Below are 26,804 nucleotides of genomic sequence, written 5' to 3' on the forward strand. Positions count from 1 at the left end.
TAAATAACAATAGTAAAGCTCTATCTGCTATAGAAACTGAATTTAAAAACACAGACGTTAGAAATGCAATCATTAGAAAAGAACTACAACAAAGACGGGACGTTTCGGTGCAGGACTTTGCGTACTTCTGCTTCCTTTATTTAATCTCTTAACATAACCTGCTCTTTTATTTATGCAAAAATTAAGTTAAATTTTTAATTTTCTTGATAAGTGTAGTTACACTAATACCAAGAAAACTTAAATAAAAGTCACTCAGCAGTGAATACAGCTCAGGTATATAAACGAGATCATTTGTTTAGTGTTGAGGCACTTACTTTTATTGTCCATATATTTTGTCAGAGTAAAACACGTTACGTGATGCTTTGAAGTCTCACATTCGTTCCTCCAGTCTACAGCAGCATGACAACGACATTCGAGGAGAAGGAATAGAAATACTATTCTGGCTAAACTGAGCAGAACTCGCCTGCCAGTGACGACCTGAGGCCCAAGCCCACAGTGACAATTCAGCTCATTTTGCCAATACAATTTAAACACATTTTTGAAAGAACGGTGGAATGTTTTGGGAAATGATTTACCTAAAAGTAAGAAGCAGATTATACAAACATTTGACGTGTCTTTGAACAATGTTCGAAATCGTATGAGATGCTTATGTGTTAATGACGTAATGAGATTTCTGAACGAAATTGCACCATACTTCTAGTGCTCTTTAAAATACTAAGTTTCTAAGTTAAATACTGAACTGTTAATTCTCAACTGATGCCTCATTTGCTGTACATGATTTAGCAAATAATTCAAAGGCGCATCAAATTTTTCTCTGATGTGTTCTATTTCCTACTTTTAGACAAATCATTTCACAAACGAATTGACCGTTTTTCAATGCTTTTTTATTTTCTACTTTTGTTGAGAATGCATGAAATATATGTCAATATCGATCTGTATTATATTATTATTATTAAGAAAGTATATATTTAAGAGGAAGCAGAGACGTTTCAATGCTGCAGCGTTCGTGAAATATATCATTTTCCCTCAAATCTCTAAGTTTTTCTTAATTATCCTGATTACTTTCAGACAATTAAATCTCTTTTCGCAAAACTAGGCCTCTCACTGGACACTTTGATCCCTCGTTTGTTCATTTCCTAGTTTTCGTTTGGCTATGAAAATCCGGATACAAATTTTCCTTCAAACTACTACTTAAATTTTGCCTAATTAACCTGACTATTTTTCCAAAGAAAGATTTTATTGCTTGAAAAAAAGACATCACGCTGGTCGACTTGACGACCCAACTGTCCATTTCCGACTCTTCATTTGGCTATCAAATTCGAACAAAAATTCATTGTGCAATTCTCGGGGAGTCTTGTTTTCGCTTCGCTCCGAAGGCAAGTTAAAATTTGTTATCTCCAAAATAATCTTCAGACTGTTGAGAGGTTTGGCTCACTATGAGATAAGCCGGTCAATGCCCCTGCGGTAGAAACTTCAAGGTCGATGCACGCAGATGTAACAGATAAAGCGTCGCACGCGGAACGGTAACTTCCCAAACAGCAGATTATCATTGGCGTACAGTTTGAGCCACGCCACGGCGCACTATTAAGAATACCGCGAAGTGCTGAGTAGTGTTAAATTTTGCGGGAGCGTTAAAATTAAATTTTACAATTAAGATAGAAACAAGGTCTGCCTCTATGAACCACAGATGGACCTCGCCGAGGCGAAGCAGCTTGCGTACCTCAACGATACAGGTAGCCGCACCGTAGAGGCAACTACAATGGAGTGGTATCTGTGGAGAGGTCAGACAAACACGTGGTTTCTGAAGAGGGGCAAGAGTCTTTTCCGAAGTTGCAGGAGGAAGAGATCAGTGTTTGAAGTCCCGTCGACAACGAGGTCATTAGAGACAGAGCACAAGCTTGGATTAGGGAAGGGTGGGGAAGGATATCGGCCGTGCCCTTTCACAGGGATCACCCCGGCATTTGCCTGAAGCGATTTAGGGAAATCACGGAAAACCTAAATCAGAATGGCCGGACGCGGGTTTGAACCGTCGCCCTCCCGAGCCCAAGTCCAGTGTGCTAACCACTGCGCCATCTCGCTCGGTATACCGAAGTTGCAGGGGCAACTTGTGGATGATTGACTGATCTAGCCTTGTAACATCAGCCAACGCGGCGTTGCCATGCTGGCACTGCGAACGATTGAAAACGAGGGGAAACTACAAACGTTACTTTTCCCAAGGGTATGCAGCTCTACTGCATGGTTAAATGATGATGGCATAATCTTGGGTAAAACATTCCGAAGGTAAAATAGGTCACCATTCGGTTACCCGCTTAGGACGGACGTCGTCATCAGGAGAAACAAAACCGACATCTATGGGTCGGAGCGGGGAATGTCAGATTGCTTCATCGGGCACGTAGGACTGTGGGAAACGAGAAGGACGCACAGGATGAAATCGGTAAAAAAAAGACAAGGCCTAGCAGAAAGCCTTTGGTATTATAGAAGATATTGGATTTAAATGATGAAAGAAAAATCTATAAAAATGCAGCAAATGGAACAGGCGAAAGGGAATACAGACGTCTAAAAAATAAAACTGACAGAAGGTGCAAAACTGCTAAGCAGGAATGGCTAGAGGGCAAATGCAAGGCATTTATAACTAAAAGAAAGATACATTCCGCCTACAGAAAAATCGTAGAGGTTGCATGAATATCAAGAGCTCCGATGAAAAACCAGCATGAAGCAAAGAAGAGAAAGCTGAATAGTGGAAGGGGTATGTAGAGGAGCAGTACAAGGACAATAAATTTGAAGCCAGTAATATAGGAAGAGAAAACGAAGTAGATGAAGATTAGATGGGAGATACTGGCTATTAATCGCTTTAATTCTAGAAGGCTACTGGTAATACTTGTAACATATCAAACTCATAAATTAAAAGAGAATCAGCAAGATGGAGAACTCTGGATGTTCGCCCATCCACCGAAGAAACAAGCTGGAGATGCTGTCTTCCACTGAAACCGAAACTAAGCCAGTATTACTCACTTCGCCTGTCGGGAAACCTGCTGTGTCCTGTGCCTGTGTTATGAGTAAGCGAACGCAAAATGTAGGGCGCTGTTAGTCGTTGGCATTTCAAACGTACGGCAAATAGCGTCACCCCTGAGGGAAATAGCAGGAAGCCGTAAGCACTCAGCGTGTTGAGTACGCTAATCCGGCAGCTACTGAGGGAACAGGGGTGCAACCAATTGCAGATTGTGATACATGCTGGAATAAACAGTGTGTGTCGCTCTGAAATCCATCTCATACTTGATTCATTCCAGCGACTAGCAGAGACGGTTGACTGTTGAGTAAACGAACTCTACTCACGGAGTAGCAACGAAGCTTATGATCTGCAGCATTGTCCGAGAACAGACCGTGGCCCCGTGCTTCTGAGTAGAATGGAAGGCTTGACCCAGAGCCTGTGAAGTTTTTTTAACAAGCTAGGCTGTGTCTTTCTAGACTTGCGCCACAGGATTCAGAAGTGTAGGGACCCCGTAAAAAGGTTAGGTGCGCATACACATCAAAGGCATCTACCTAGGTTCAAAAATGGTTCAAATGGCTCTGAGCACTATGGGACTTAACATCTGTGGTTATCAGTCCCCTAGAACTTAGAACTACTTAAACCTAACTAACCTAAGGACATCACACACATCCATGCCCGAGGCAGGATTCGAACCTGCGACCGTAGCAGTCGCGCGGTCCCGGACTGCGCGCCTAGAACCGCGAGACCACCGCGAGACCACCGCGGCCTGCATCTACCTAGGTCGCTGCATGTACGGTGAGTGCGCATAGAAGGTCTTTTTTTTTATTTTTTTTTTTAATTAGGCGACTCTCGATCCACCCAGATAACTATCACTGTAGGAAACCCAGAAGCATCAGTGTAAGATCCAAAGAAATGCGCCAGACAAGTGAGACTATTAAAGTCCTAGTGTTTAACAGCCGAAGCATTCGCAACAAAATCCCACAGTTTGTAGCGCTCCTAAAAAGCAGTGAAGCCCACATAATAATCGAAGCTACTTAAAACATGAAGATGACAGTACTAAGATTTTTGGGGAAAATTTAAGAGTGTACTGAAAGGGCGGGCGGACGGAAATTGAAGCTGTATGCGAAATTGTTTGGACAAGGCTCAGTAACAAGTGTGGGCATAAAATTATAGTTGGATCCTTCCATCGAACACTAAAATCACCTCCTGATGCAACCGAAAAATTTCGAGAAAACCTCAGTTCTCCAGTCCATAATTTCCCCAAGCATACTGTAATCATCAGTAGAGACTTTAATCATATAATAATCTACTAGGAAAATTGCAGTTTTGTTAGTGGTGAGCGTGATAAGACATCCTGTAAGACGTTACTAAACCCTCAACACACACACACACACACACACACACACACACACACACCTAACCTCTTTCCACATGGAAATCGCCATCACTGACCATGAGGCAGTTTTCGCAACAATGAGTACCAAAGTACAAACCGGAACTAAAACAAACAGAAAGCTTTATATGGTCAGAAAACTATACGAAGAAGCAATTGTGTCATATCTGAAACCATTACTTCAGAAAAGAAGCTAGTAGAGGAACAATGGCTCATAGTTGACCATGTATTGGATATATTTGTCCCCCAAAGTTCATGATGACAGGAACTCTCCTTGACATATAGGTTGTAAAGAAACTTCTAAAGGAACAGAGACCATTGCATAACAGGTATAAAAAGAGGGTAAGCCCATAAATACAGAGATGCTGACTGAAATCATTTGGCTGTCAAGAGAGCAATGAGAGAAGCCTTCAATAGCAGTAGAAAATACTGTAAAACGATATTTCACAAAACCCAAATAAATTCTGGTCGTATGTAACGGCTGTTAAGGGCACCAAAGTTAGTGCCCACGCCCTTGCGAATGAGACAAGAACTGAAACAGAGTAGCACAGCAAAAGCAGTGTTCCTTTGTAAAGGAAAACACCAGTGTTCAAAAATGGCTCTGAGCACTATGGGACTTAACATCTGTGGTCATCAGTCCCCTAGAACTTAGAACTACTTAAACCTAACTAACCTAAGGACATCACACACATCCATGCCCGAGGCAGGATTCGAACCTGCGACCGTAGCAGTCGCGCGGTTCCGCACTGAGCGCCTAGAACCGCGAGACCACCGCGGCCGGCTAAACACCGGTGTATTGCCCCACTTTAATTCTCGTACCACTGAAAATGCAACCGAAACAGATATTGGTGTCAGCAGCGTTGAGAAACGGCTGAAATCGTTAAAACTGAATAAATACGCACGGCCGATGGAACCCCTATCAGATTCTACACCCAATTTGCGGATGAGGTAGCCTCTATGTTAACAATAATCCATTGTGGATCTCTCGAACAAGAAACTGTGCCCAGTAACTGCAGGAATGTAAAGATCTCACACGCCTATAAAAAGGGCAGCAGAACTGATCCACAAAATTACTATTCAATATACTCGACATCCATTTGCTGTAGAATCTTATACCATATTCTGAGTTCAAACATAATGATGTATCTTTAACAGAATGACCTCCTCCATGCCAGCCAGCATGGATTCCGAAAACACCGATCATGTGAAATTCAACACTCAGTTTTCTCACATGACACACTAAAGGCATGGATCAAGGCCATCGGGTAGCTGCTGTATTGTCTCGACTTCCGAAAAGCATTTCATTCGGTGCCAATCCAAAGTACAATCCTATGGGGGTATCAAGCGAAACTTGTGACTGGATTGAGGGTTTTCTGATAGGGAGGATATGCAATTTTGTGAATAAAACCACACAGATCACTCACTTTTTTCTTTATTTACTGCAACGGCTACTATCATCATCAGATATCTCCAATTAAGACGAAATGAGCTTAAAGAGACAGGAGTTTATTATACAACAACAAGGTAACAAACGATAATACATTAAAAGTTTAGAAAGTATTTTTAAAGGTATGGCCACCAACAAGCTTAGAACTTGTAAAACAAGGTTCTGTTCAACATTAAAAACTACGCCGAATCGGGGCGTCAGCTAACAGCTTGCTGTAAATATTTTATTACGATTTAGCCGACAGGTGGTGACAGTGCTAAGGAAGTTGCCTTGAAATATATTTAATTTTATTATTTAGATATTTTTTCGCCTCTTTATACTTATAAAAATCAGATAGTCTTTAAAACATTAACATTCAAAATCAAATTATAAAATACGATTTAAATACGTGTAATTCCATACTTGACATACGAGCTATTCAGATAGCACCACTAACGACAAGTATTCATCACATCTGCTACTCACTAATATCCGTATAACAGCAGCATGAACTTAACTACTACACATACTTTTTACATAAATATGATGCAGCGATTATAAACGTAGTACTTGCTGTTATAATTACGCGCGTCTAATACATAAAATGTCACAGTAATAACTTACGGAGAGATATAACCGCCATTTGACATTATGATACGGTGTGCCTGCCCTGAAAACTTGCCGCGCGTTGTAGCCTCCGGGTCTCAGGCGCCTTGTAACGGTCCGCGCGGCTCCCCCCGTCGGAGATTCGAGTCCTCCCTCGGGTGTGTGTGTGTGTGTGTGTGTGTGTGTGTGTGTGTGTGTGTGTTGTCTTTAGCGTAAGTTAGTTTAAGTTAGATCAAGTAGTGCGTAAGCTTACGGACCGACGACATCAACAGTTTGGTCCCATAAGACCTTACCACAAATTTCAAAATTTTCCTGTCAACTACAATTGATAAACAATAGACTAAAATCTGTACATTTATAAAGCATATTATAAAGAATAAAACAATTCAATTATTCAGTCAAAATATTTTGGAAGGCTGCTCCATCTTGCTAAAGCAGCAGCAACTTGCTTCCTAGGTACGTCGTTTGGCGTGCACTAACGGGAGCTTCGCCGGCTCAGAAGACGCGAGTCGACGTGTGGCCCGTAGTCCAAACATTCTGTGACGGCCTAGTGTTAAATTGCAAAAATTGTGACCTGAAAACAAATAAGTATGAGCGTATAGGAAATAAAATTTTAAGTAGAGTTTATTTTTCATTAAATTCGATCCAATGTGGCTAACACGACCAAAAACACCGCGAAGTTGCCAAAAACGGTTTTACTTAAATAAGTACAAAACTGTTAATTGAAAAAGTTGTAGGGTTTGAAAAGATGTACTAATTTCTTAATTATAAGTATCGATTGATTTGTTGCGTTTCGAGATGTATCGAAAAATCGTTAAATCTCGTTAACATACACGTTAAAAATCTCGTAACATTCACGTTCCGATACTCACTGTCTATTGTTAAGTTATAGTTCGCGGTAAGTTTGGATGGCCCTACAGTAATGATTCTAGGGTTACTTCTTTCGCGAACCATGCTATTAAATAATTTTTACGATTTTATTAATTTTAAGGATAAAAAAAGAATTCGAAAAAATTACACATTTGTTGGGTGTGCTTTTTAATTATCTACCTCAATTTATATTTTATGAAAGTAATTTTTAAAGAAAGAAATTTCTGACGTATTTTACTAATAAAAAAAGTTCTGCGACCCTCTGGAGCCCTGACAACTTTCAAAACAATCTTGTGGATGCAATTAACATTTTACAGTACTGCGCAAGATGGAGGTTAATACTGAGTACTTATATTTTGAAGGAAAAAATACTAACACATGTTTAACTGAATTTTTGCGCGCGCTCACTCTGGAAAGTACGAAATAGTGATCAGCACACTATGAAATTAAAATATATGGTGAGTATTAATTTTTTTGAAACAACGATCTAGGATTCGGGGATAGTCTTAAAAAAATTCTTCAAAGCATGATTTTTTTTTTTGCACGAATAACTTCTACACGGTTATTTACTATATCAAAATTCCTTACACATATTTTTCATTACTTTACTCCACTGCAAAACTCTGCACAATCGTATAATCTATTGCTGTACATTGTTGCAGTAATACGTTCGCAGAACATTTATGTAGGGAATTTAATATAGGAAATATCTTTGCCGGAGTTCTTCGTGTAGCAAATATAACATTCATGTTTATCTCGTCACGCTACCTTCCAGAAGCTGAGCCATCAAACATTATGAAGGCGCGGGCCATTTAAAATCAGTTTTGAGAGCGAACGCACGCCGATTCCCCGTTCTCTGTCTGTCACAGCTGGCATCAAAAATGGTTCAAATGGCTCTGCGCACTATGGGACTTCACATCTGAGGTCATCAATCCCCAACTTAGAACTACTTAAACCTAACTAACCTAAGGACATCACACACTTCCATGCCCGAGGCAGGATTCGAACCTGCGACCTTAGCGGTTGCGCGGTTGCAGACTGAAGCGCTTAGAACCGCTCGGCCACATCGGCCGGCCAAGCTGGCATCCTCCGTGTTTGTACGCTTCACTTGAAAACTCAATTACTAATACTAAAAATACATATACTAGCATTTTTTGTTGAAAATGTAAGTATTCAATATTAACCTCCGTCAAGCGTATCCCTGTAAAATGTTAACCGCGTCCATTAGATTTTTTAAAATACAGTTATCTTAGTTCCAGAAGGTAGCCATTCCTCTTTCCAAATTATGTTCGTAAAACAAAATGTGAGACAGTTGGTTAAAAAACACTGCAACAAAAGTGCAAGTTTTTCATAGTCATTTACAGTTCTTACAACTTATATAATCATAAAAATTATTTAACAGCATGCTAGCACAACTCTTTGCGAAAGAAGTATACATTAAAACCGCTGCGCTAGGGCCATCCGCTGAAAAGATCAAGCCAATTATCGACAAGAGCTTATAAAGAAATAAATATACCTAAAAAAATAACATTTTTTAATTTTTCAAACGGGTACTTTTTTCACTTACCGTGGGCTATAATTTACAGTAAGTAGCAAGTATGGGAACCCGAACTTTAACGAGATTTTTAACGTGAATGATAACAGATTTTTAACGGTTTTTCGATACGTCGCGAAACGTAACAAATCAACCAATAATTCTAATTCAGCAATCGATAAATTTTTTAAAGTCCTAAACTTCTACATTTAACACTTTTTGATCGGAGTTGCAGTTTTTTTGCTTGTTTAAGAAAAACTGTGTATTTGCCACTTTGCGTATTTTTTGGCCATGTTAGGTATGCTGGATCAAGTTTCATGAAATAGAAACTACGAAATTTAATTTCCTAAACGCTCATACTTTTTTGTTTTTAGATACTAATTTTTGCAATCATTTCTCCATAAAGTTTGAATTGTCATCAACAAGAGAGCACGTAACAATCAGCACATGTCACACTATCAGTTCAGAATAATGTCAATAAATAAAAATAAAAAATAGTAAGCGATCTAGACGGTTTTATTCACTAAATATTCACAATCATTGGAGACTCATACAAGAAATTCACTTCCAGTATCAACAAGAGAACGCAGCAAGTTATTTCTACGGAGAGCCATCACAAATGTAGAAGTAACTTCAGGTGTACCCCAAGAAACTTAACTGGGCCCCTGTACCGGTCGTGTTGTTTATTAACGACCTTGCGGACAACACTAATAGCAACCTCAGATTTTTTGCAGATGGTGCAGTTATCTATAGCGAAGTACAATGAATGAAATCCGTCGTTCATTCTTGTCATCTATGGCCCATTGGCTACAGATGCCTCGGTGCTGGTTTTGGACAGCGCTATTTTGCCGTCTTCTATATACTTAACCTCGGCGACACGCGAACAGTCTACAGACTTAGCGTTTCGATAATGCTTACACTCTTGGCCCGAAAGCCAATGAACTTGCCCTTTTGGATGTCAGATAAATCGCACCGTTTCCGCATTTCGACAACGACTGCACTGTTTTTCACTGACTCGACAACAGGACCTTGTCTAGAATGGCGATGCAGGATTCCTGCATCCGCTCTCTAACGCTCATTTCCTGAAAACGGAACTACTTTTGACCCTTTTTGCTAGAAAGTCTCATCTGCAGTAAAAAAATAATGACAGCATACTTGGAAAGTTTGGGTTTGACAATGAGAGAGAGTGCTTACAAGATACTTGTGTTGCACATATTGACAAAATGCTTAAACACACATAATATCGGGTTGGATCTTTAAAAAAATCTGCATCAATATTTATTCATATCTTGATATCAATGTAATGCAAGAATAGGCAAGTTGCTTACAAGAAGCGGCTTTAAATGATGACAGTAGGAACACATTACAACCTCTCCCCCCCCCCCCCCCCCGCCATGTATTGTTATCAAATGCAGGGCCGGTTTAAGACGCCAAGGTGCCGCCGCTGTAAAGACTTCAATATACAAAGTATCACAATTAATAGCGGCCGCCTGAGGCGCCTTGTTTAGGAAAGCGTCAGGGACGCCAAAGTGAAAGCTTTGTATCACACTTAGTAACGAAAATAGACACGGGTGAATATGTACGAAGGATAAAGGACTCCCTCCTCATCCCTCGTACACATCGCTCATGTGGAGAAATGTTCTCGAATCGGCCCTGCTTACAGGAATCGTGAGGACAAGATTTCATTACTTACAGCGCGCACAAAGGCATCTATGAATAAAACGGGTAAAAACCTTAATAACTGGTACAATGAAATGTAACCTCCGCCATGCACTTCATAGTGGTTTGCAGAGTATGGATCTGGATGTATTTCATATGAGAAGTGAAAGTAGAGCGGAACTTCGCTCTGCTTCATGCTTTCACCGGAAACGCTGCTGCAGAGAATAGCTTATTAGCTGTCATTGCGGGGCAATTTATAATATGTGACATTTTTTTCACGACTTGTTCACTCCACAATAATTTTTATAACGCCTCCTTTTCGTGCAAAAATTATCGTATGAAGAATGCAACAAGAAATGCTAACATCTGAAACAACCACATCTAATAATAAAATATGGTGTTTCTAGAATAGGCTAGTAGCGCTCCGCAGCAGAGAAAAGGAGGAGACTGAAAGGAGTAAGTCCGCAGAGTGAACAATGATGCGCTGTCACGGTTTTGTGTAGTTACCTGGAGGTTGACGGTGGTTGAAATCGGATAGCCCCATAATGTATTTAAACGTAGTTATCCCACACCCATGACAATGTCTTCTTACACACTTCGATTCGTAACATTTTAATGAATCGACTGAACTACTTTCGCTGTGCGGGCTGCGCGTTTTTGGAATCTCCCGCAGAGTGTTTTTTGCAAACGGTTGCGTGACAGCTGAGTAGGCGTACAACCATGGTTCTCACATTGAATTTAGAACGTTTTCAAGAAAGGAACTGACGCTCTTATGTATTAGTCGCGCAAATGTCATAACGAATACAGAATTTACTTCTGATCATCGAAATAAACATTCAGTAGCAGTCTTTAGAAGCTGCTCCGACCGCAGTTGATTTTCCAGATAACCTGCGAAAATGAAATGTATAGTTTTTCTTTCAGGATTGTCACAGTTTTGCACAAATCTTTGAATCATCAATACTCTTCCGGTACACATCACAACACTCTTCACGCTTTGGATTAAATCATAATAAATGATACACGGAACGAAGATTTAAATATTTTATCTGCTCTCAGAGTTACGGACAACGTTCTTGACGACTAAGCTACCCAAGAACCACTAATGACCCGGTCTTACGATTTCTGTGAAGTTTGGAAAGTAGGAAGGAAGGAAGATTAGGCTCTAACGTCCCGTCGACATTCAGGTCATTAAAGACAGAGCAAAATCTCTTACTGTTTCAAGGATGGGGATGTAAATCGGTTGTGCTCTTTTAAAGCAACTAGGAGCGATTTAGGGAAATCAAGGAAAGCGTAAAACTGGATGGCCGGACGTGGATTTGGACTGTGGAAAGTAGGAAAGAATACTGGTAGAAATAAAAGCTATGAGGGCGGGTAGTGAGTTGTGCCCGGACAGTTCATCCGGTAAAAGCATTGTCTGCGAAAGGCAAGGTTTTTGGTTCGAGACCTTCTCAAGGACATAGTTTAAGTCTGTCGGCAAGTTTCAAGTTGCCTGCTATTTTTTTAAAGGAATTCGAAATCGTTGCTGCTTGTAGCACGCTGTAACACCTCTCTTTTCCAAAGTAAAACAAACTGTTTTGCTCGATTATTGTACGTATAAATTGTATTGTGTCCTGTTGCTTCCAGTAGCACTGAAAGAGGTGGGGATATCAGCTGCTAAACTTTTCACTGGGAAAAAATATACAGTTATTCCATTTTTTAGTTTTTATGTCCAGTCAGATCATTTATTGTTTTCACTAACTGAGTTCGACTTCAAAGTCAAAAGGCTTTATTCTTAGGCGCACAATGGAGGAATCACAGTAGTATACATCGGCAAGCGTATCATGTAACTTAAATCTGAAGCATGTTATCGCGTGTTTCTCATCACAGTTTAAATTTTATGACCATATTATTTTAAGTATTCTGTAGAATATTATTCTGCAAACTTTTAAATTACAATTTAGATCTGTGGACCAAACGTGGCTAATTTTCATAAGTGACATGTTAAGGTGTTTAACTATGGACTCATGACTGTAATACATCAGACGTCAGGATTCTCTAAAAGTCTGACCTCTTGGAAGTAATAGAAGGTACTCCTTCAGAGAGGATTACGGCAGAAAAAGAACCTAAAAGCAACGAACCTCGACTTTCCTTGTTCCACTGAAATGAGTTACAACAAAAATTTGGTGAAGCTGCGAAGCGGTTTTTATTTTGACCAAAAAAAAAAAAAAAAAAAAAAAAAATGAAGCACCAGGAAGGGGAAGAGCAATCGAAATGAAACTTTACTATTTGAGGTAGTATGTGATGTTACGTCAGCGATCACAATAGCGTGTCAAATTTATAAAGAACTTGGCAGTTTGAGACCACTTATCAGCATGACCCTGTTACCGCCCCCCCCCCCCCGTCCCCCCTCTGACATCACCTGGATGCATGCACTCATTCGGTTGAGAAGGGACACACAAAGCCGTTGTATCCTCTACTGAGGCAAACTGGTCCCACACACGTTGTATCTGGACGTGCGCTGTCTTGCTGGAAAATGGCACCACAGTACTGTTGTATGAGAGAGAACACGCGAGGACACAGATTGTCCGTGACGTACCGTTGTGCCGTGACAGTTTCCTCAGCCTCTGGCGGCCGTTGCCAGAAGTCATACCCGATGCGCTCCCCACACCATGTCACCAGCTGTTCCGATAGAGATCCACAGTGACGCCCCTTTCAAACTCTGGTGGCCGTTCTATCTGTCAACTGAAACGTTATTTTCGAAATTGGCAAAAAAAAAATATTATCATAGGGAGGGAAAGGCACAGTCATCTGACTGCAGTACGGTTGACTTTTAATTTCAACGACATTTAGTGGAAAAAAGGAAAGGATATTAAAGTGATTTACGGAAAAAATTAAATTTGGATAACCGCAACGGATCTGACCCCCTGCCCTCGTGAACACGTGTCCAATGTCTTAATGACTACGCCACTTCGTTCATTATCGATCAAAGCAGGAGAGGATTTAATTTCGTTTGATAATTGCATCGCGTCAGCTCAAGGCAGCAGGAATAGCCAGGGGCGTGTCAGCAGCTCGCAAATGGAACACGCTCCCACGAAGCGCGACACCCGGTCTGGCCCCGTTGTTCCTCTTACTCGTGTATCTCTGTCGAGATCATGTTTCCATACGTGCGATGTATTCTCACGACCGCCGAACGGAGACGGGGTACACAACATCAATGCTCCTTCTCTTGACAAATGAAAAATGTTAGCATCTAATCAATGTTATTTTATTGAATAACGACTGTCGTTCTCTTTCAGTTAATCTTCGAAAACTGTTACTAACTCAATGTATGGTCTTCTCGCTGTGTGTCTTCATATACTTGCGCAGTGGTTTTTCTAGCAGTACGTCGGTTAGCACAATTACTATCATTTGTATACGCGTTATTGTTGTTGTTGTGGTCTTCAGTCCTGAGACTGGTTTGATGCAGCTCTCCATGCTACTCTATCCTGTGCAAGCTCCTTCATCTCCCAGTACCTACTGCAACCTACATCCTTCTGAATCTGCTTAGTGTATTCATCTCTTGGTCTCCCTCTACGATTTTTACCCTCCACGGTGCCCTCCAATGCTAAATTTGTGATCCCTTGATGCCTCAAAACATGTCCTACCAACCGATCCCTTCTTCTAGTCAAGTTGTGCCACAAACTTCTCTTCTCCCCAATTCTATTCAATACCTCCTCATTATGCTGTTTGTAGTAGCTAACCCGCACTCCTATTTTTTTATTCATTATTAAACCTACTCCTGCATTACCCCTATTTGATTTTGTATTTATAACCCTGTATTCACCTGACCAAAAGTCTTGTTCCTCCTGCCACCGAACTTCACTAATTCCCACTATATCTAACTTTAACCTATCCATTTCCCTTTTTAGATTTTCTAACCTACCTGCCCGATTAAGTGATCTGACATTCCACGCTCCGATCCGTAGAACGCCAGTTTTCTTTCTCCTGATAACGACGTCCTCTTGAGTAGTCCCCGCCCGGAGATCCGAATGGGGGACTATTTTACCTCCGGAATATTTTACCCAAGAGGACGACATCATCATTTAACCATACAGTAAAGCTGCATGCCCTCGGGAAAAATTACGGCTGTAGTTTCCTCTTGCTTTCAGCCGTTCACAGTACCAGAACAGCAAGGTCATTTTGGTTATTGTTACAAGGCCAGATCAGTCAATCATCCAGACTGTTGCCCCTGCAACTACTGAAAAGGCTGCTGCCCCTCTTCAGGAACCACACGTTTGTCTGGACTCTCAACAGATACCCCTCCGTTGTGGTTGCCCCTACGGTACGGCCATCTGTATCACTGAGGCACGCAAGCCTCCCCACCAACGGCAAGGTCCATGGTTCATGAGGGAGATACGCGTTATTAAGTGTGTATCATCATTTACAGACGTTTTGCATATTATATTCGACGCCGTCCTCGTGTGTTAATTCCACAAAAGCATTTGTATGTACAACATTTCGTACTAGTGAACAATAACAGAACGTAACGCATCTCCATAAAGACTTTCAAAAGAAGCTGTCACATGGTTAACTCCAGACACAAACGATCAGCTAAAAAGTAATGTTCAAGCAAACGTCGAACTAGCAGACATTTTGTCTTCAGTGAAAATAATGACATAATGCGATAAACTAAGACTCATTTCCAGATGTCATTTGTGCATGTGTAAGTGTGCTCCGCAATTTTCTTTGCACTATTGCAGGAAAATCCTCCTCGTGCGGTACACAACTGCGAGCAAATTACACAACAGTTTCACTGCTTGTTGCCTCTTCTGTACTAGAAACAGGTTTACGGTTTGGCAGGACTCAAATTGGAAGCAGCAAAGGAGCTGGAAACGACCGTTATTCTACGAGTTTAACATAAACTCGCAACAACTGCAGCCTTGTCAAAATGGTTCAAATGGCTCTGAGCACTATGGGACTTAACTGCTGTGGTCATCAGTCCCCTAGAACTTAGAACTACATAAACCTAACCAACCTAAGGACATCACACACATCCATGCCCGAGGCAGGATTCGAACCTGCGACCGTAGCGGTCCCGCGGTTCCAGACAGTAGCGCCTAGAACCGCACGGCCACTCCGGCCGGCAGCGTTGTCACCTACATGAGTGGGAAACCGTTTAATCTTCACTGAATCATTCTGAATAACGTAGCGAACGTATTTCCGAGTTGTCTTTCTTCTTACTAATCAATAATAATTAAGATTTCATAGATTTCTGCACTTCATTTCTAAACACTGCTTTTATAATGCACGAAAGCGAAATAACAGACACAACATAACAGATTACCTACTCAGTTTATCCATGTGATGGATACCAAGTAAAACATGATATAATTCTTAGTGTAGTCAAATTGTTAGTTTTATCAATACTGGGAAGCAGCCAGGCTTTAATCTTGACTCCCGTACTATGCTGTTGTGTGCAACAGACACCATTTTCCTTTTTAAATGAAGTCTGCCGTTTCACGTCACGGTGTAATTTCGCATTGTTTACGGCAACTCCTTGTACCGTGTAAAAACCAGTGGTCGTAAACCCGGCGCAAGTACGAGGGTAAGTCAATTATTATCCGCAATTTACTTATATTTTTGTTTATTTTGGTAGTACTGTCGTTTTACGTTGATGACGCATGCTTTGTTTATTTGTTGTTATACCTTAGCACTTTTCAAGCTGCTAGGTTAGTTTCGCTATCGCTGCCGTGCTGTTAATCCGCTGTCTATTAGCACCAAAGAAGAGCAACGTTCAGTGGTCCGTTTTTTGTGGTCGGAAGGCGTATCAGGGGCCGAAAATCATCGAAGATTTTCGGTACAGTACGAGAATAGTGTTTTGCCCCAACGGAGTGTCTACGAATGGATTGAAAAATTTCAAAATGGTCGCACAAGTGTTATGCACGATGAAGGAGCTGGACGACCGTTTACCGCCACAAATGAAGAAACCATTGAGTGTTCACGTGAAATGATTCTCTTAGACGGACGATTAACTACTGACGAAGTGGAACATCGTCTGCAAATTAGCTACGGTTCTGCCTACGAAATCATCCACAACAGACTTGGGTTTCATAAAGTTTGAGCAAGATGGGTCCCAAAACAACTCACACAGTTGGTTCAAAATGGTTCAAATGGCTCTGAACACTATGCGACTTAACTTCTGAGGTCATCAGCCGCCTAGAACTTAGAACTAATTAAACCTAACTAACCTAAGGACATCACACACATCCATGCCCGAGGCACGATTCGAACCTGCGACCGTAGCGGTTGCTGAGTTCCAGACTGCAGCGCCTAGAACCGCACGACCACTCCGGCCGGCCAACTCAGGCAGTTGCATAACCAAACGCGCATGGACATCTGCAAACAACATTTGGATCGCTATGGTAACGAAGGGGACAACTTCTTAGAGAGGATCATTACTGGTGACGAAACATGGATCCTCATTACGAGCCGGAGAGTAAATGACAGAGTATTGAATGGAAACATCCAAATTTGCCGTTCAAGAGAAAGTTCAAGATCCAACCGTCCGCAGGAAAACTGATGCTTACGGATTTTTGTGACGTACAAGGTCCAGTAGTGCAATATTATGGGGAAAGGGGCACAACAATAAACAGCGTACGTTACAGTGAGATGTTTACTGTCAAGCTAAGGCCTGCAATTCGAAGCAAACGCCGAGGATTGCTGTCAAAGTGTGTTGTGTTGTTGTACGACAATGCCCGTCGGCATACCGCTGCCCACACTGGTGAAACTCTCCGGAAACTCAAATTTGAAGTACTGGATCATACTCCGTAATGTCCCGATCTTGCCCCCTTCCGACTATCACTTGTTTGGTCCACTCAAAGAGGCATTAAGGGGCCGTCGATTTACCTCGGACGAAGCAGTGAAAGAAGCGGGGCAATTCCTGGCTCGCAGCTCAACCGAGAACCTTCTCTTATGAGGGCTCAGGAAGTTTGTACAACGACGGACCAAGTGAGTTGAAACGCAAGGAGACTATGTCGAAAAATGATGTTCTTGTAGGTTTCCAATTTGATTACAATAAAATTTTATAATTACTTTGCGGATAATAATTGACTTGCCCTCGTAAATATCCAAAAAACTAAGCTTGCATTTACAGATATACGTTTTAGTGCAATATCAGAATTGTTCAAAATTTCAAACTGGAAGTGAGCTAGTTTGGAACTAACAAATAAGTGTATGTAAAGAACAAGAACACACGTTCTTCCTGATGTCAGCGGTTTGAATGTAATGCTAAAATCGTGAGCAACGAGTCATCATAACAGGGATAAATAATTATAAGGATAGTAGGATAAACTGCGTATTGACATAAGGGATAAAATAAACGAATCATACATAATAGGAGACCATCACAAAGGCCGAAACGTGTGAGACTCCTTTTAGTCGCCCCTTACGATAGCAAGAGTACCTCGGGCCTATTCTCACCCCGGACCCGCAGGGGGATATTCGCAATTGCGAATGCATTTTGTGTATCTCATTCTGGCTTTACTGTTGACGCGTGCGATCACAAATAAGTGTGCTACATAAAATAAATTTTCTCAACATTGGTGATACACAGATAACTCCTCATAAGTCTAAACAAATATTGAATATGTTAGCTAAATTTATACGCAGCCATATACGACGTAGTATGCACCAAGCGCAAAATCATAGTGACCCCTAGTTTTCATTCCAAACTTTTCGAATTTCGTGTAGTGTGTTACTGAAACGCAAAATATCGCAATAACTATGACCATTAACGAAATGATGGGCACTTTACCATGAAGCTGACCTACAAAGCTGTAAGAACTCATAAATGGATTTTTTGTCGAATAGTTTTTATAAACTCCTTTGAAAAAGACTGCAGGGCGTGCACTTCGATTCTGTGAGAGCAGCGCGTCGATCAACCGGCGTGCCGAAACCTGGCAAGAAATGTCTCGCACATTCCGACTCGCCGGGACGCCCCGGGGTTCAGACTGACTCGCGCTTGTACCCGCTACGCAGGTAACCCGGTTTCTTTCACTGCGCTATCTATATACGGTGTCGCGGCGACTAAACCATCCCGTGACAAAACACGCCGTTTTTTGTTTGCTATTCTCCATATTTTCTATTAATCCAACGCAGAAGGGTGCCAGACTGGTGAGAAACACTCAAGAATCGGTTGAGTAAGAGTTTCTAAGCCACACTGTCCCTATAAATCTTAGCCGGGCATCTGCTTTTCCTGTTTGTTTTAGGTGGGCATTCCACTTTAAATCACTCCGGACAGATACTGCAGTTAATTTTTCCAGTATTTGTAAGCAGATGAGTAATCGTACAGGACTGGATCTCCTCGCCTATTAAGGCGCAATACTTAACATTTATTTACATTCAAGGTCAACTGCCAGGCACTATACCAGTCCTTGTGCCTCTTGAGGTTTTTCTCTCTTGAGTGTCAGTGACTGAAGTTGGATGAGCATCTGGGTCATTATTTGCTCTTGTGCTATTCGTCTTTAGATTCCCCCCCCCCCCTTTCTCTTTCTCTCTCTCTCTCTCTCTCTCTCTCTCTCTCTCTCGCTCTGTGTGTGTGTGTGTGTGTGTGTGTGTGTGTGTGTGATGACGCTAGGCACTAGACGATAAGAAGGATCCCCTCCACTTCCGCTTGCACGGAATAGTGGTAGAGAACGAGCAGAAAACCAGCCAAGTTCGCATGGGAAGCACAAACAAGAGGTGCAGGCAGAACAATGGGCCTGGTGTGCCGTGTGCCGACTCTTCCTTCCCGATGGACCGCTGCCAGGCGCCCAGGCGGCGGCACGTGGCTCTCGGGACGCCACGGAATGCGCCTCAGCGTCGCCTTCCGCAGCTAATAACGCGTCCCTGTGCACCGATGTTTACCGCGCCGCTCGCACTGAACAGGCTGCTCGAAAAGTCTCATTACGCTCCACCTCTTCGTGTACTATATGCTGTTTCTGGCTGCAGGTGATACTCGTTCGTGAAGAGCGAAAATGGACGCTGAAACTCGCTACGCTACGGAAATGGCGACGGACAATGGCGAGAAAATCATTTCTGAAAAAGAGACATTTCTTAACATCGAATGTATTAGGTTGGTGCATAAGTTCGTAGCGTTTTTGTTTTGGACGTTGGTATTCCGGTTGCTATGGGTTTATTTATCGATTGTCATTTTCTTTGTTTGAGCTCACAGTTGCTACTTGAGTTTACATTTTGTCATTGGGAGATAGTGAGTGGAGCCTTGGACGCTAGAAAGTGGATCATCGAGTGGAGAAATCGGAATATTTCCGACATTTTCTTCTGTTTGAGTTCAAGAGAGGGGTGACACAGCGGAGGCAGCCAGAAACATTTGTGCCGTGTATGCTGATAATGGCACTGCAGAGAGCGCGGCAAGAAAACGGTTTCTTCGTTTTAAGGAGGATCATTTTGACATTAGTGATCCTCCACACCCAGGAAGATTTTCGGGATTTCATGGAGACCGTTTAAACGCATTAATCTACAATGATCAGCGTCAGTGTACTCGATACCTGGCAAATGTGATTAAGTGTGATTTTCCCACCCTCGTGCGACATTTGCACGCAGTGGGGAAGGTTCAAAAGTCGGATATATGGGTACCGAATGCTGTAGGCCAAAATCACAAGCATCAGTGGGTGGCCGTGTGTGCATCTTGTCATCAACTGGCTCGTGAACAACACCGCCAATTCCTATCTTGTAGCGTTACTGGTGGCGAGAAATGATGTCTTTAAGCTAACATAACGAAAAGAATGGTCGAGCCAAAACAAAGCATCGACTCCCCGTACGGAGACCTGTGCCCATCCACAAAAGATGTTGTGCATCTGGTGGAACAGCCAGGGTGTGGTATACTACGAATTGCTTCCCCGAGGTGTAACTATGACTGGTGATATTTATTGTCAACAACTGAGACGGCTTGCAGGCGCAATCCAACAACAACGACAACAACAACAACCAGGAAGACTACTCCACGACACCCCATCTTATTCATCTGGTCTTGCGCCCTGAAATTTTCAACTTTTCCGCTTTCTATCGAACATGCTTCAAGAAACTTCCTTTCCGGATGAAAATGTACTTTGAACATGGCTCGACAAGTTCTTCGCCTTAAAAACGCGTGATTTCTAGAGCCGCGGAATGGAAAAGTTACCCTAGAGTTGGCAGACTCTTGTAAATAGTGAAGAAGAATATATTATTGATGACTAAAGCCTCTGTTATGTGTATCTGTCGTATTTATTAAACATATGGGAAACGCTACGAACTTATGCACAAACTCAATAAATTTAAATTTTAGGGAAGCCTTTTCTGGAGTATAGCCTTGTACGAAAGCGAAATTTAGAAGATAAACAGATCAGGCAAGAAGAGGATAGAAGTAATGAGATTCTACACAAGAATGCTCATGATAGCACGGGTGTATCGAACAATAAATGTGGAGGTATTGAATCGAATTGGAGAGAAAACAAACTTTATGGCACTATTTGGCTAAAAGATGGATCCGTCGATACGATACATGCGGAGACATGAGGGCACCGCCGATCTGACAACTGAGGATGTGTGTGTTGGGGAGGATAAGGGTGGAGGGGGGAGGAGGCGGGTCGGAAACATTTTAGAGAGAGAACACGACTGGAAAAAATGTAAGAAAGTTGAGGTGGCTGAAGGTTGCCGTAGTTATGAGAAGAAAAATAGGCTTGCGCAGGGCAGCCTAGCATGCAGAGCTGTGTCAAAACAGTCTCCGGACTGAAGACCAGAACAACACACTCTGGAGTACCGATCGTGGCGTCCATGAACGGACACGCACTCACAGGGGCAACATTAAGATGTGTTCAACATGATTTCTTAACAGCTGTACCAAGGAAACTAACAATACCACTTTCAAAGAAGCAGCTTTTGAAACAGGAAACATCAAAGGAAGACCGCTCTCTGAAAGGCACAACATGAGCAGGTGCGTGTGCGGACAGGGAAGGGTTCCATTTATTCAAAAATTTCATAATTACTTCTAAAATCAATACATTATTTTAAAAAAGGAAAATTATTGTAATTGGGAAGATAGCTCTTTAACTAGTGTAACAAATCCATTTGGTAGTTTGCATGCAACCTGCATGCTGAGTAAATTTATTTCTTCCACTTTATCACATTCACAGTAAAGATTTTTCCCTATCTATATTCGGTGAATATTGCTGGAGAATGATCTCTGGCTAAATCTCCTGCGAATTGCAGAAGTTATTCGCCTTATCTGTGTGGATGACTGGGGTCTGCATATCACGATGCAACTCCAATGGAATGTTCGTTGAAAAGTAACTACGAAAGCAGACACAAAATCCAAGTGTCCTCCTGTCTACATTTGCTGGAAAACGTAAAAAAAAAAAACTTCTTAATCGTTTGCTAATGAGTTGAGAGGTCAGAAGTTGGACAATCGGCATGACGCCTGAGCTCATTTACTGAAAGTCTTCGGCAGAAATCCCAAGTATGGAAATGTGGTGTTCTAAAACGAATGTGCAAAGCAAAAGACAGAAATGCGTATTTTTCGTTTAAGGAGAATCTACGTTTCTTTGAACGATTAGAAATGAAACCACTTCCTTTGATAACATGTGCAGCAATGTCTGTCAAACAATTTATCAGTCCTCGTCTTTTGAAATGTCTGCCAACGAATTTATTGATTCACATTTTTATTTAAAGTAGCTGAAAGACGTCTCCGATTCGATGAATTAGGTAACTAATTTCATCATGCTAGGTAAATAGTTTGTACTGCAACTGCAAATATTTGGGGTTCCTTCGTCGAATGCGGTTGCACCAAAATGGGACGCCACCTCATTTCACAATATACAGATGGAAATATCTTACTGAGGGGTTCAGGAACAGATGGATTGGGGGAGGATTGTCAACGTAAGGTAGATCTCCTGCGTGGCGTCCTGGAAGTGCCAATCGGACATCCTGTCATAATATTGTAACGTATCAAAAAGAAAGTCGCCCACAATCGTCATCAGATAACTGAGAAACTAGAAAACGCTGTTGGAATGTATTTTCTTTCATCGCGTCGACAATGCAGCAACAAATTTTACATTGCTCCTGGCGACCATTAACTCTGTACCGCGAAAATGACGGCGTGCACACACAGCGACTGGAGTAAATGGATACACCTTGTGATAGCTAAGTATAAACCCTCCTCTCAGCATATACAGATAGTTGAGAAAGTGGAGGGTGGTTATAATTAATTACAACTATCGCTGTTTGAGAGGGCCCTCATGAAAAACGAGTCGTCGCAGGACAATGAAACTTTATGGAACATTTTTAAGGATACGCGGAAGAGAAGTAACGAATAAAGCACTGAAAGAAACACATTTCAATTTCCACATGAGAGGGTAACATTTGTTCATTGGGTATCATGTTCGTGTTCCATTTCACAGACTTTGCTGAATGTGACGACCATCTGCATCCATGACAGTCTGGAACCGCACTGAAAACTGCTCTACTGCTGCCCCGAACATGTCACGTGGTATGTTGGGTATTTCCCTCCCTACGGTCATCTTCTACCGCCAACGTGTGTTATTGTCGCTTTGATAAGCCCTGTGCTTCAGGTAACTCAACAGCCAGCAATCGCAAGGGCTCAAACCTGGTGATCTTGGTGGCGACGCAGTTTGCAACGATCGGCCAATGATTCGCTTTTCACCAAATGTGTTACGGAGTAACCGAGTCACTTCGCGAGCAATATGGTGATGGTGATATTTGGTTTGTGGGGCGCTCAACTGCGCGGTCATCAGCGACCGTACAAAGTCCCAATTTTTACACAGTCCAATTTTTTTCACAGTCCAGTCTAGCCACTGATGCGAATGATGATGATGATGGTGATGATGAAATGATGAGGACAGTACAAACACCCAGTCCCCAGGAAGATAAAATCCTCAACTCGGCCGGGAATCGAACCCGAGACCCCGTGAACCAGAAGCAGCAACGCTAGCCACTAGAGCACGAGCTGCGGACGCGAGCAATATGAGTTGGAACTCCATCGTGCATGAAAACAGTTGAGTCCAAAGCACCTGGGTTCCGTAGAGCATGGATCACATGCTGGCGAAACAGACGACAGTAACGAGTGCTGTTCACGCTGCACGTCCTTTATCCTTGGGTTCAGTTCCTCGACGACATGTACCGGCGCCTAACGGCAAGTCATGACACTTAACACTATTGACAACGCGAATTCTGCAGCGCACGGTCTGAACACTATTCCCATACACTTGGGTACCCAAACGGCACACAGTTTCCCGTCTACATTGGTTACGGTAGCGAAAGTTCAGATACAGCTACCCTGCACTTTTGTAAATGCCTACTATGGAAAGAGAGTAATGGAACCTCTGGTGCATCCTGTATATAGGAAGTTTCAAAAACTGTACCTTCACATCAATACAGGAGATGAACATTCCGCCCACCTACTTCCATCTCCTCACTGGCTCTGATGAATGTCTTTCTCCACACGGGACATTTCTGTCTATGGAATTTGAAGTGTTTTGTGTGATACTTGACCTACAAAACTAAACTGTAATCCTATTTTCTATTTATGGAGATTTCTGCCCATGTTGCAAGAAACCAGTTGATGGTGTTGCACCTTTGCCAGTCTAGTGCTTGGATACCGAGATTTTATCCTGGTCCGTTCATAATCGTTTCCTGAACTTATTAGGCGTATAACAGGTCGCATAATTCGGCTCGTGCAGCACACGTACCTGCGGATGCCTCACTATCACGAAGGACGAGGGAAGAAACGTTTCAATTGCATTTACTATGCACTCAGGATAAAGGCTGAAACTTCCAGTATCCCATTATATGTCATTTCAAACGATTTCCGCACGGCAGTAAGCTTAAAGGCTCTACCTTCGCGATCACTCATTAAGAAAACAAGCATGGATAGTCAGTCTGATATGCAGACATCATTCTACAGTTTTACGATTTCTAACAGAGCGAGGAGGTTAGTGTTTTTTTTAAGTTTTAGCTATGTACTTCAACGATCACATACACATTAACCAAGCAAACTGCACAGCACTGCGAAGAACGCTCCTCGTCATTTTTAGTAGTCCCATTTCCTGTTTTTTTTTTTAATTATTTATTTGGCCTTCCGAGTAGCAACTCGATTTAGCCATCAATGACACTCAGTTACAATATACACAGAATTGAATAAAATAATACATACATGCATATTTCGAGTAGAGAATGCTCAAACTGTCACAGCTGTGTCCACTATATTTTTCCAACACTTAGATTAAGAGATAGTTAAAATTATGTTGAGCTACAGTTCACGCTATTCCCGAAATATTTTCAGAAGCAAGACAGAAAAATAGAATATGTGCACCATTAAAACCTACAGATTGTGCCCAGTACTCTTAATGAAGTTAACAATCCCTTTATAAGCGCGAATGTCTTTGGTAAATAAAAGGAAAGTAGCTGACTGAGGAAGGTGGTATCCCATACCCAGCAACGTCTTCAGAAAGTCCAACCATTCGCATTCAAATTTGGGACACATAAAGAAGATGTGATTGACATCAGCTTCCGACTTAGGATCACACTCACATGCCAGCGAAGCGTAGCCGTTAATCCGATGAAGATGTTGAGGAAAAGAGACGTGATTGAAGCGAAGTCGTAAGAGAATAGAGATTGTGGATAGGTCCAAATGTCTTCAGGAACCACGGCTGCGAAGGAATCCGACGTTGGAGCATTGCGTAATAACCGCCCTCCGTTTGTTGGGAAACGTTCCACATCTCTTGCCATTGTCGATTTGCTTGACCCTTGACCTCATGTCAGGTAATTTCAGACCCAGGACAGTGTCTAAGGATGTCACTTGCTTGGCTAACGCATCAACTTCCACATTATATACGATAACTGCGTGGAAAAGCACCCACAGCAAATGGATTGTCCGCCCAGTTCGTGTGCTGCGAATATATTCTGAAACCACATCCAAGATATGGCGGTTAGTTGTTTTGTTCCATGTCCGGTTTTGTTTAGTTTTAGGGCGCAAAAACAACTAGGGTCAGACGCGCCCATGACAGAACCGTAGAATACGAAGACAAAGAAAGGAGTTAAAAACGGCTACACGTTACGCCCAATCGACGGAAGGAAAGACAGCTAAAATCAGCGGCGTAGAGAAAGGTCTATAAAATACGCCATAGAAAAACGGAGATCCACAGCTAAAGATTAAATGTCATTCGCGATATTGCTACGTCATTCGCTAAAGCGACCGATAACTCAGGTGGCAAACATAAATGAGAACGTACGTGATTAAAAAATGGGCCTTCCGTTAATAAATGGCGAACCGTCAAAGACTGAGGGCAATGAGCTCAAAGTGATTTGGGGCGCACCACTTAACAAATGGCTAATACGCAACCTACCTAAAATGATCTCCTCACGCCGAGAGGTGGTTTTCCAACCCGCTGGGAGAGGCGTAATTACCCGGAGCTTGTTCCTGTGAAGAAAGGACCAATGGTGATGCCAAAGTGACACCACCTGCTTTCAGACCGCAACACAGAGGTCATCGGAGGGAGTGGAAGAACTAGCGGGCTGAGGTATGAGGACTGCAGCCTTGGCAGCAGCGTCGGTGGCCTCGTTTCCTATCAAACCGGCCTGACCAGAAACCCTCATAAAAATCACGGTGGCTCCATCAGGAGCTAGCACTTTCCTGGACCCGTCACACTAAGGGATGCACGGTGTACAGAACATACAACTCTGAAGGGCACTGAGAGAGTCGGAGCAGATGACGCAATTTTAAAGTCTGTGTCGCCGGATGTACTGTGCGGCCTGATATAGGGTGAAATGGTCTGCTGTGAATATTGAGCAGTGTTCTGGAAGCCGATACCGAAAAACGTCGGTGCCAATGACGAAGGGACACCCGACATCACGGCCAGTCCGAGGTAACAGAGAAGAGGAACGCGCCCCATACTGGCGATCAAAGAGGTCATCGAAGAAGGGAGGCAGAGGCTGGGTGGCCAGGCATGACAGACAAACGGCATGCATATCTGCTGAGGAGAAAGTCACGGCGGTATGGCAGTGACAGTTGGGCAGCTTCTGCTTACAGACTCTCAACTGGGCTAGAGTAAATGGCGCCAGCGGCCAAGCGGATGCCACGATGGCGGGTTGTATTGAGACGGCGCAAGAGGGACGGACATGCAGATGCATGAACGAAACACCCATAGTCTAGTTTCGGACAAGGGACAAGTACAAATGGAGGAGGGTGGTCGGACCTGCTCTCAAGAAGGTACCACTGAAAACACGAAGGACATTAAGGGATCGCATACAGTGGGCGGCCAGATAAGACACTTGGGAGGACCAAGAAAATTTTCTATCGAGCACGAGCCCCATGAATTTC

The 26,804-nt window shown here is 42.5% G+C and overlaps 1 protein-coding gene across 3 annotated transcripts in view; it reads right to left on the bottom strand.

Annotated features, from left to right (window-relative positions):
• Nucleotides 1-5,797: 5,797 nt before the first annotated feature.
• The window catches only part of LOC124603148 (histone demethylase UTY-like), a 59,419-nt gene continuing 38,412 nt past the window's right edge, over nt 5,798-26,804 (bottom strand). For 2 of the 3 annotated variants that reach the window (XM_047136375.1, XM_047136374.1), the window contains one exon: nt 6,608-6,988. In XM_047136375.1, coding sequence (XP_046992331.1) covers nt 6,867-6,988 — 122 coding nt within the window. In that variant the 3' untranslated portion in view covers nt 6,608-6,866. Of the gene's footprint in view, nt 5,851-6,607; nt 6,989-26,804 lie in introns of those variants that run through there. The other variant, XM_047136376.1, reaches the window with a different exon arrangement.

Source organism: Schistocerca americana, chromosome 1, assembly GCF_021461395.2.
Source record: "Schistocerca americana isolate TAMUIC-IGC-003095 chromosome 1, iqSchAmer2.1, whole genome shotgun sequence".
Lineage (NCBI taxonomy): Eukaryota > Metazoa > Arthropoda > Insecta > Orthoptera > Acrididae > Schistocerca > Schistocerca americana.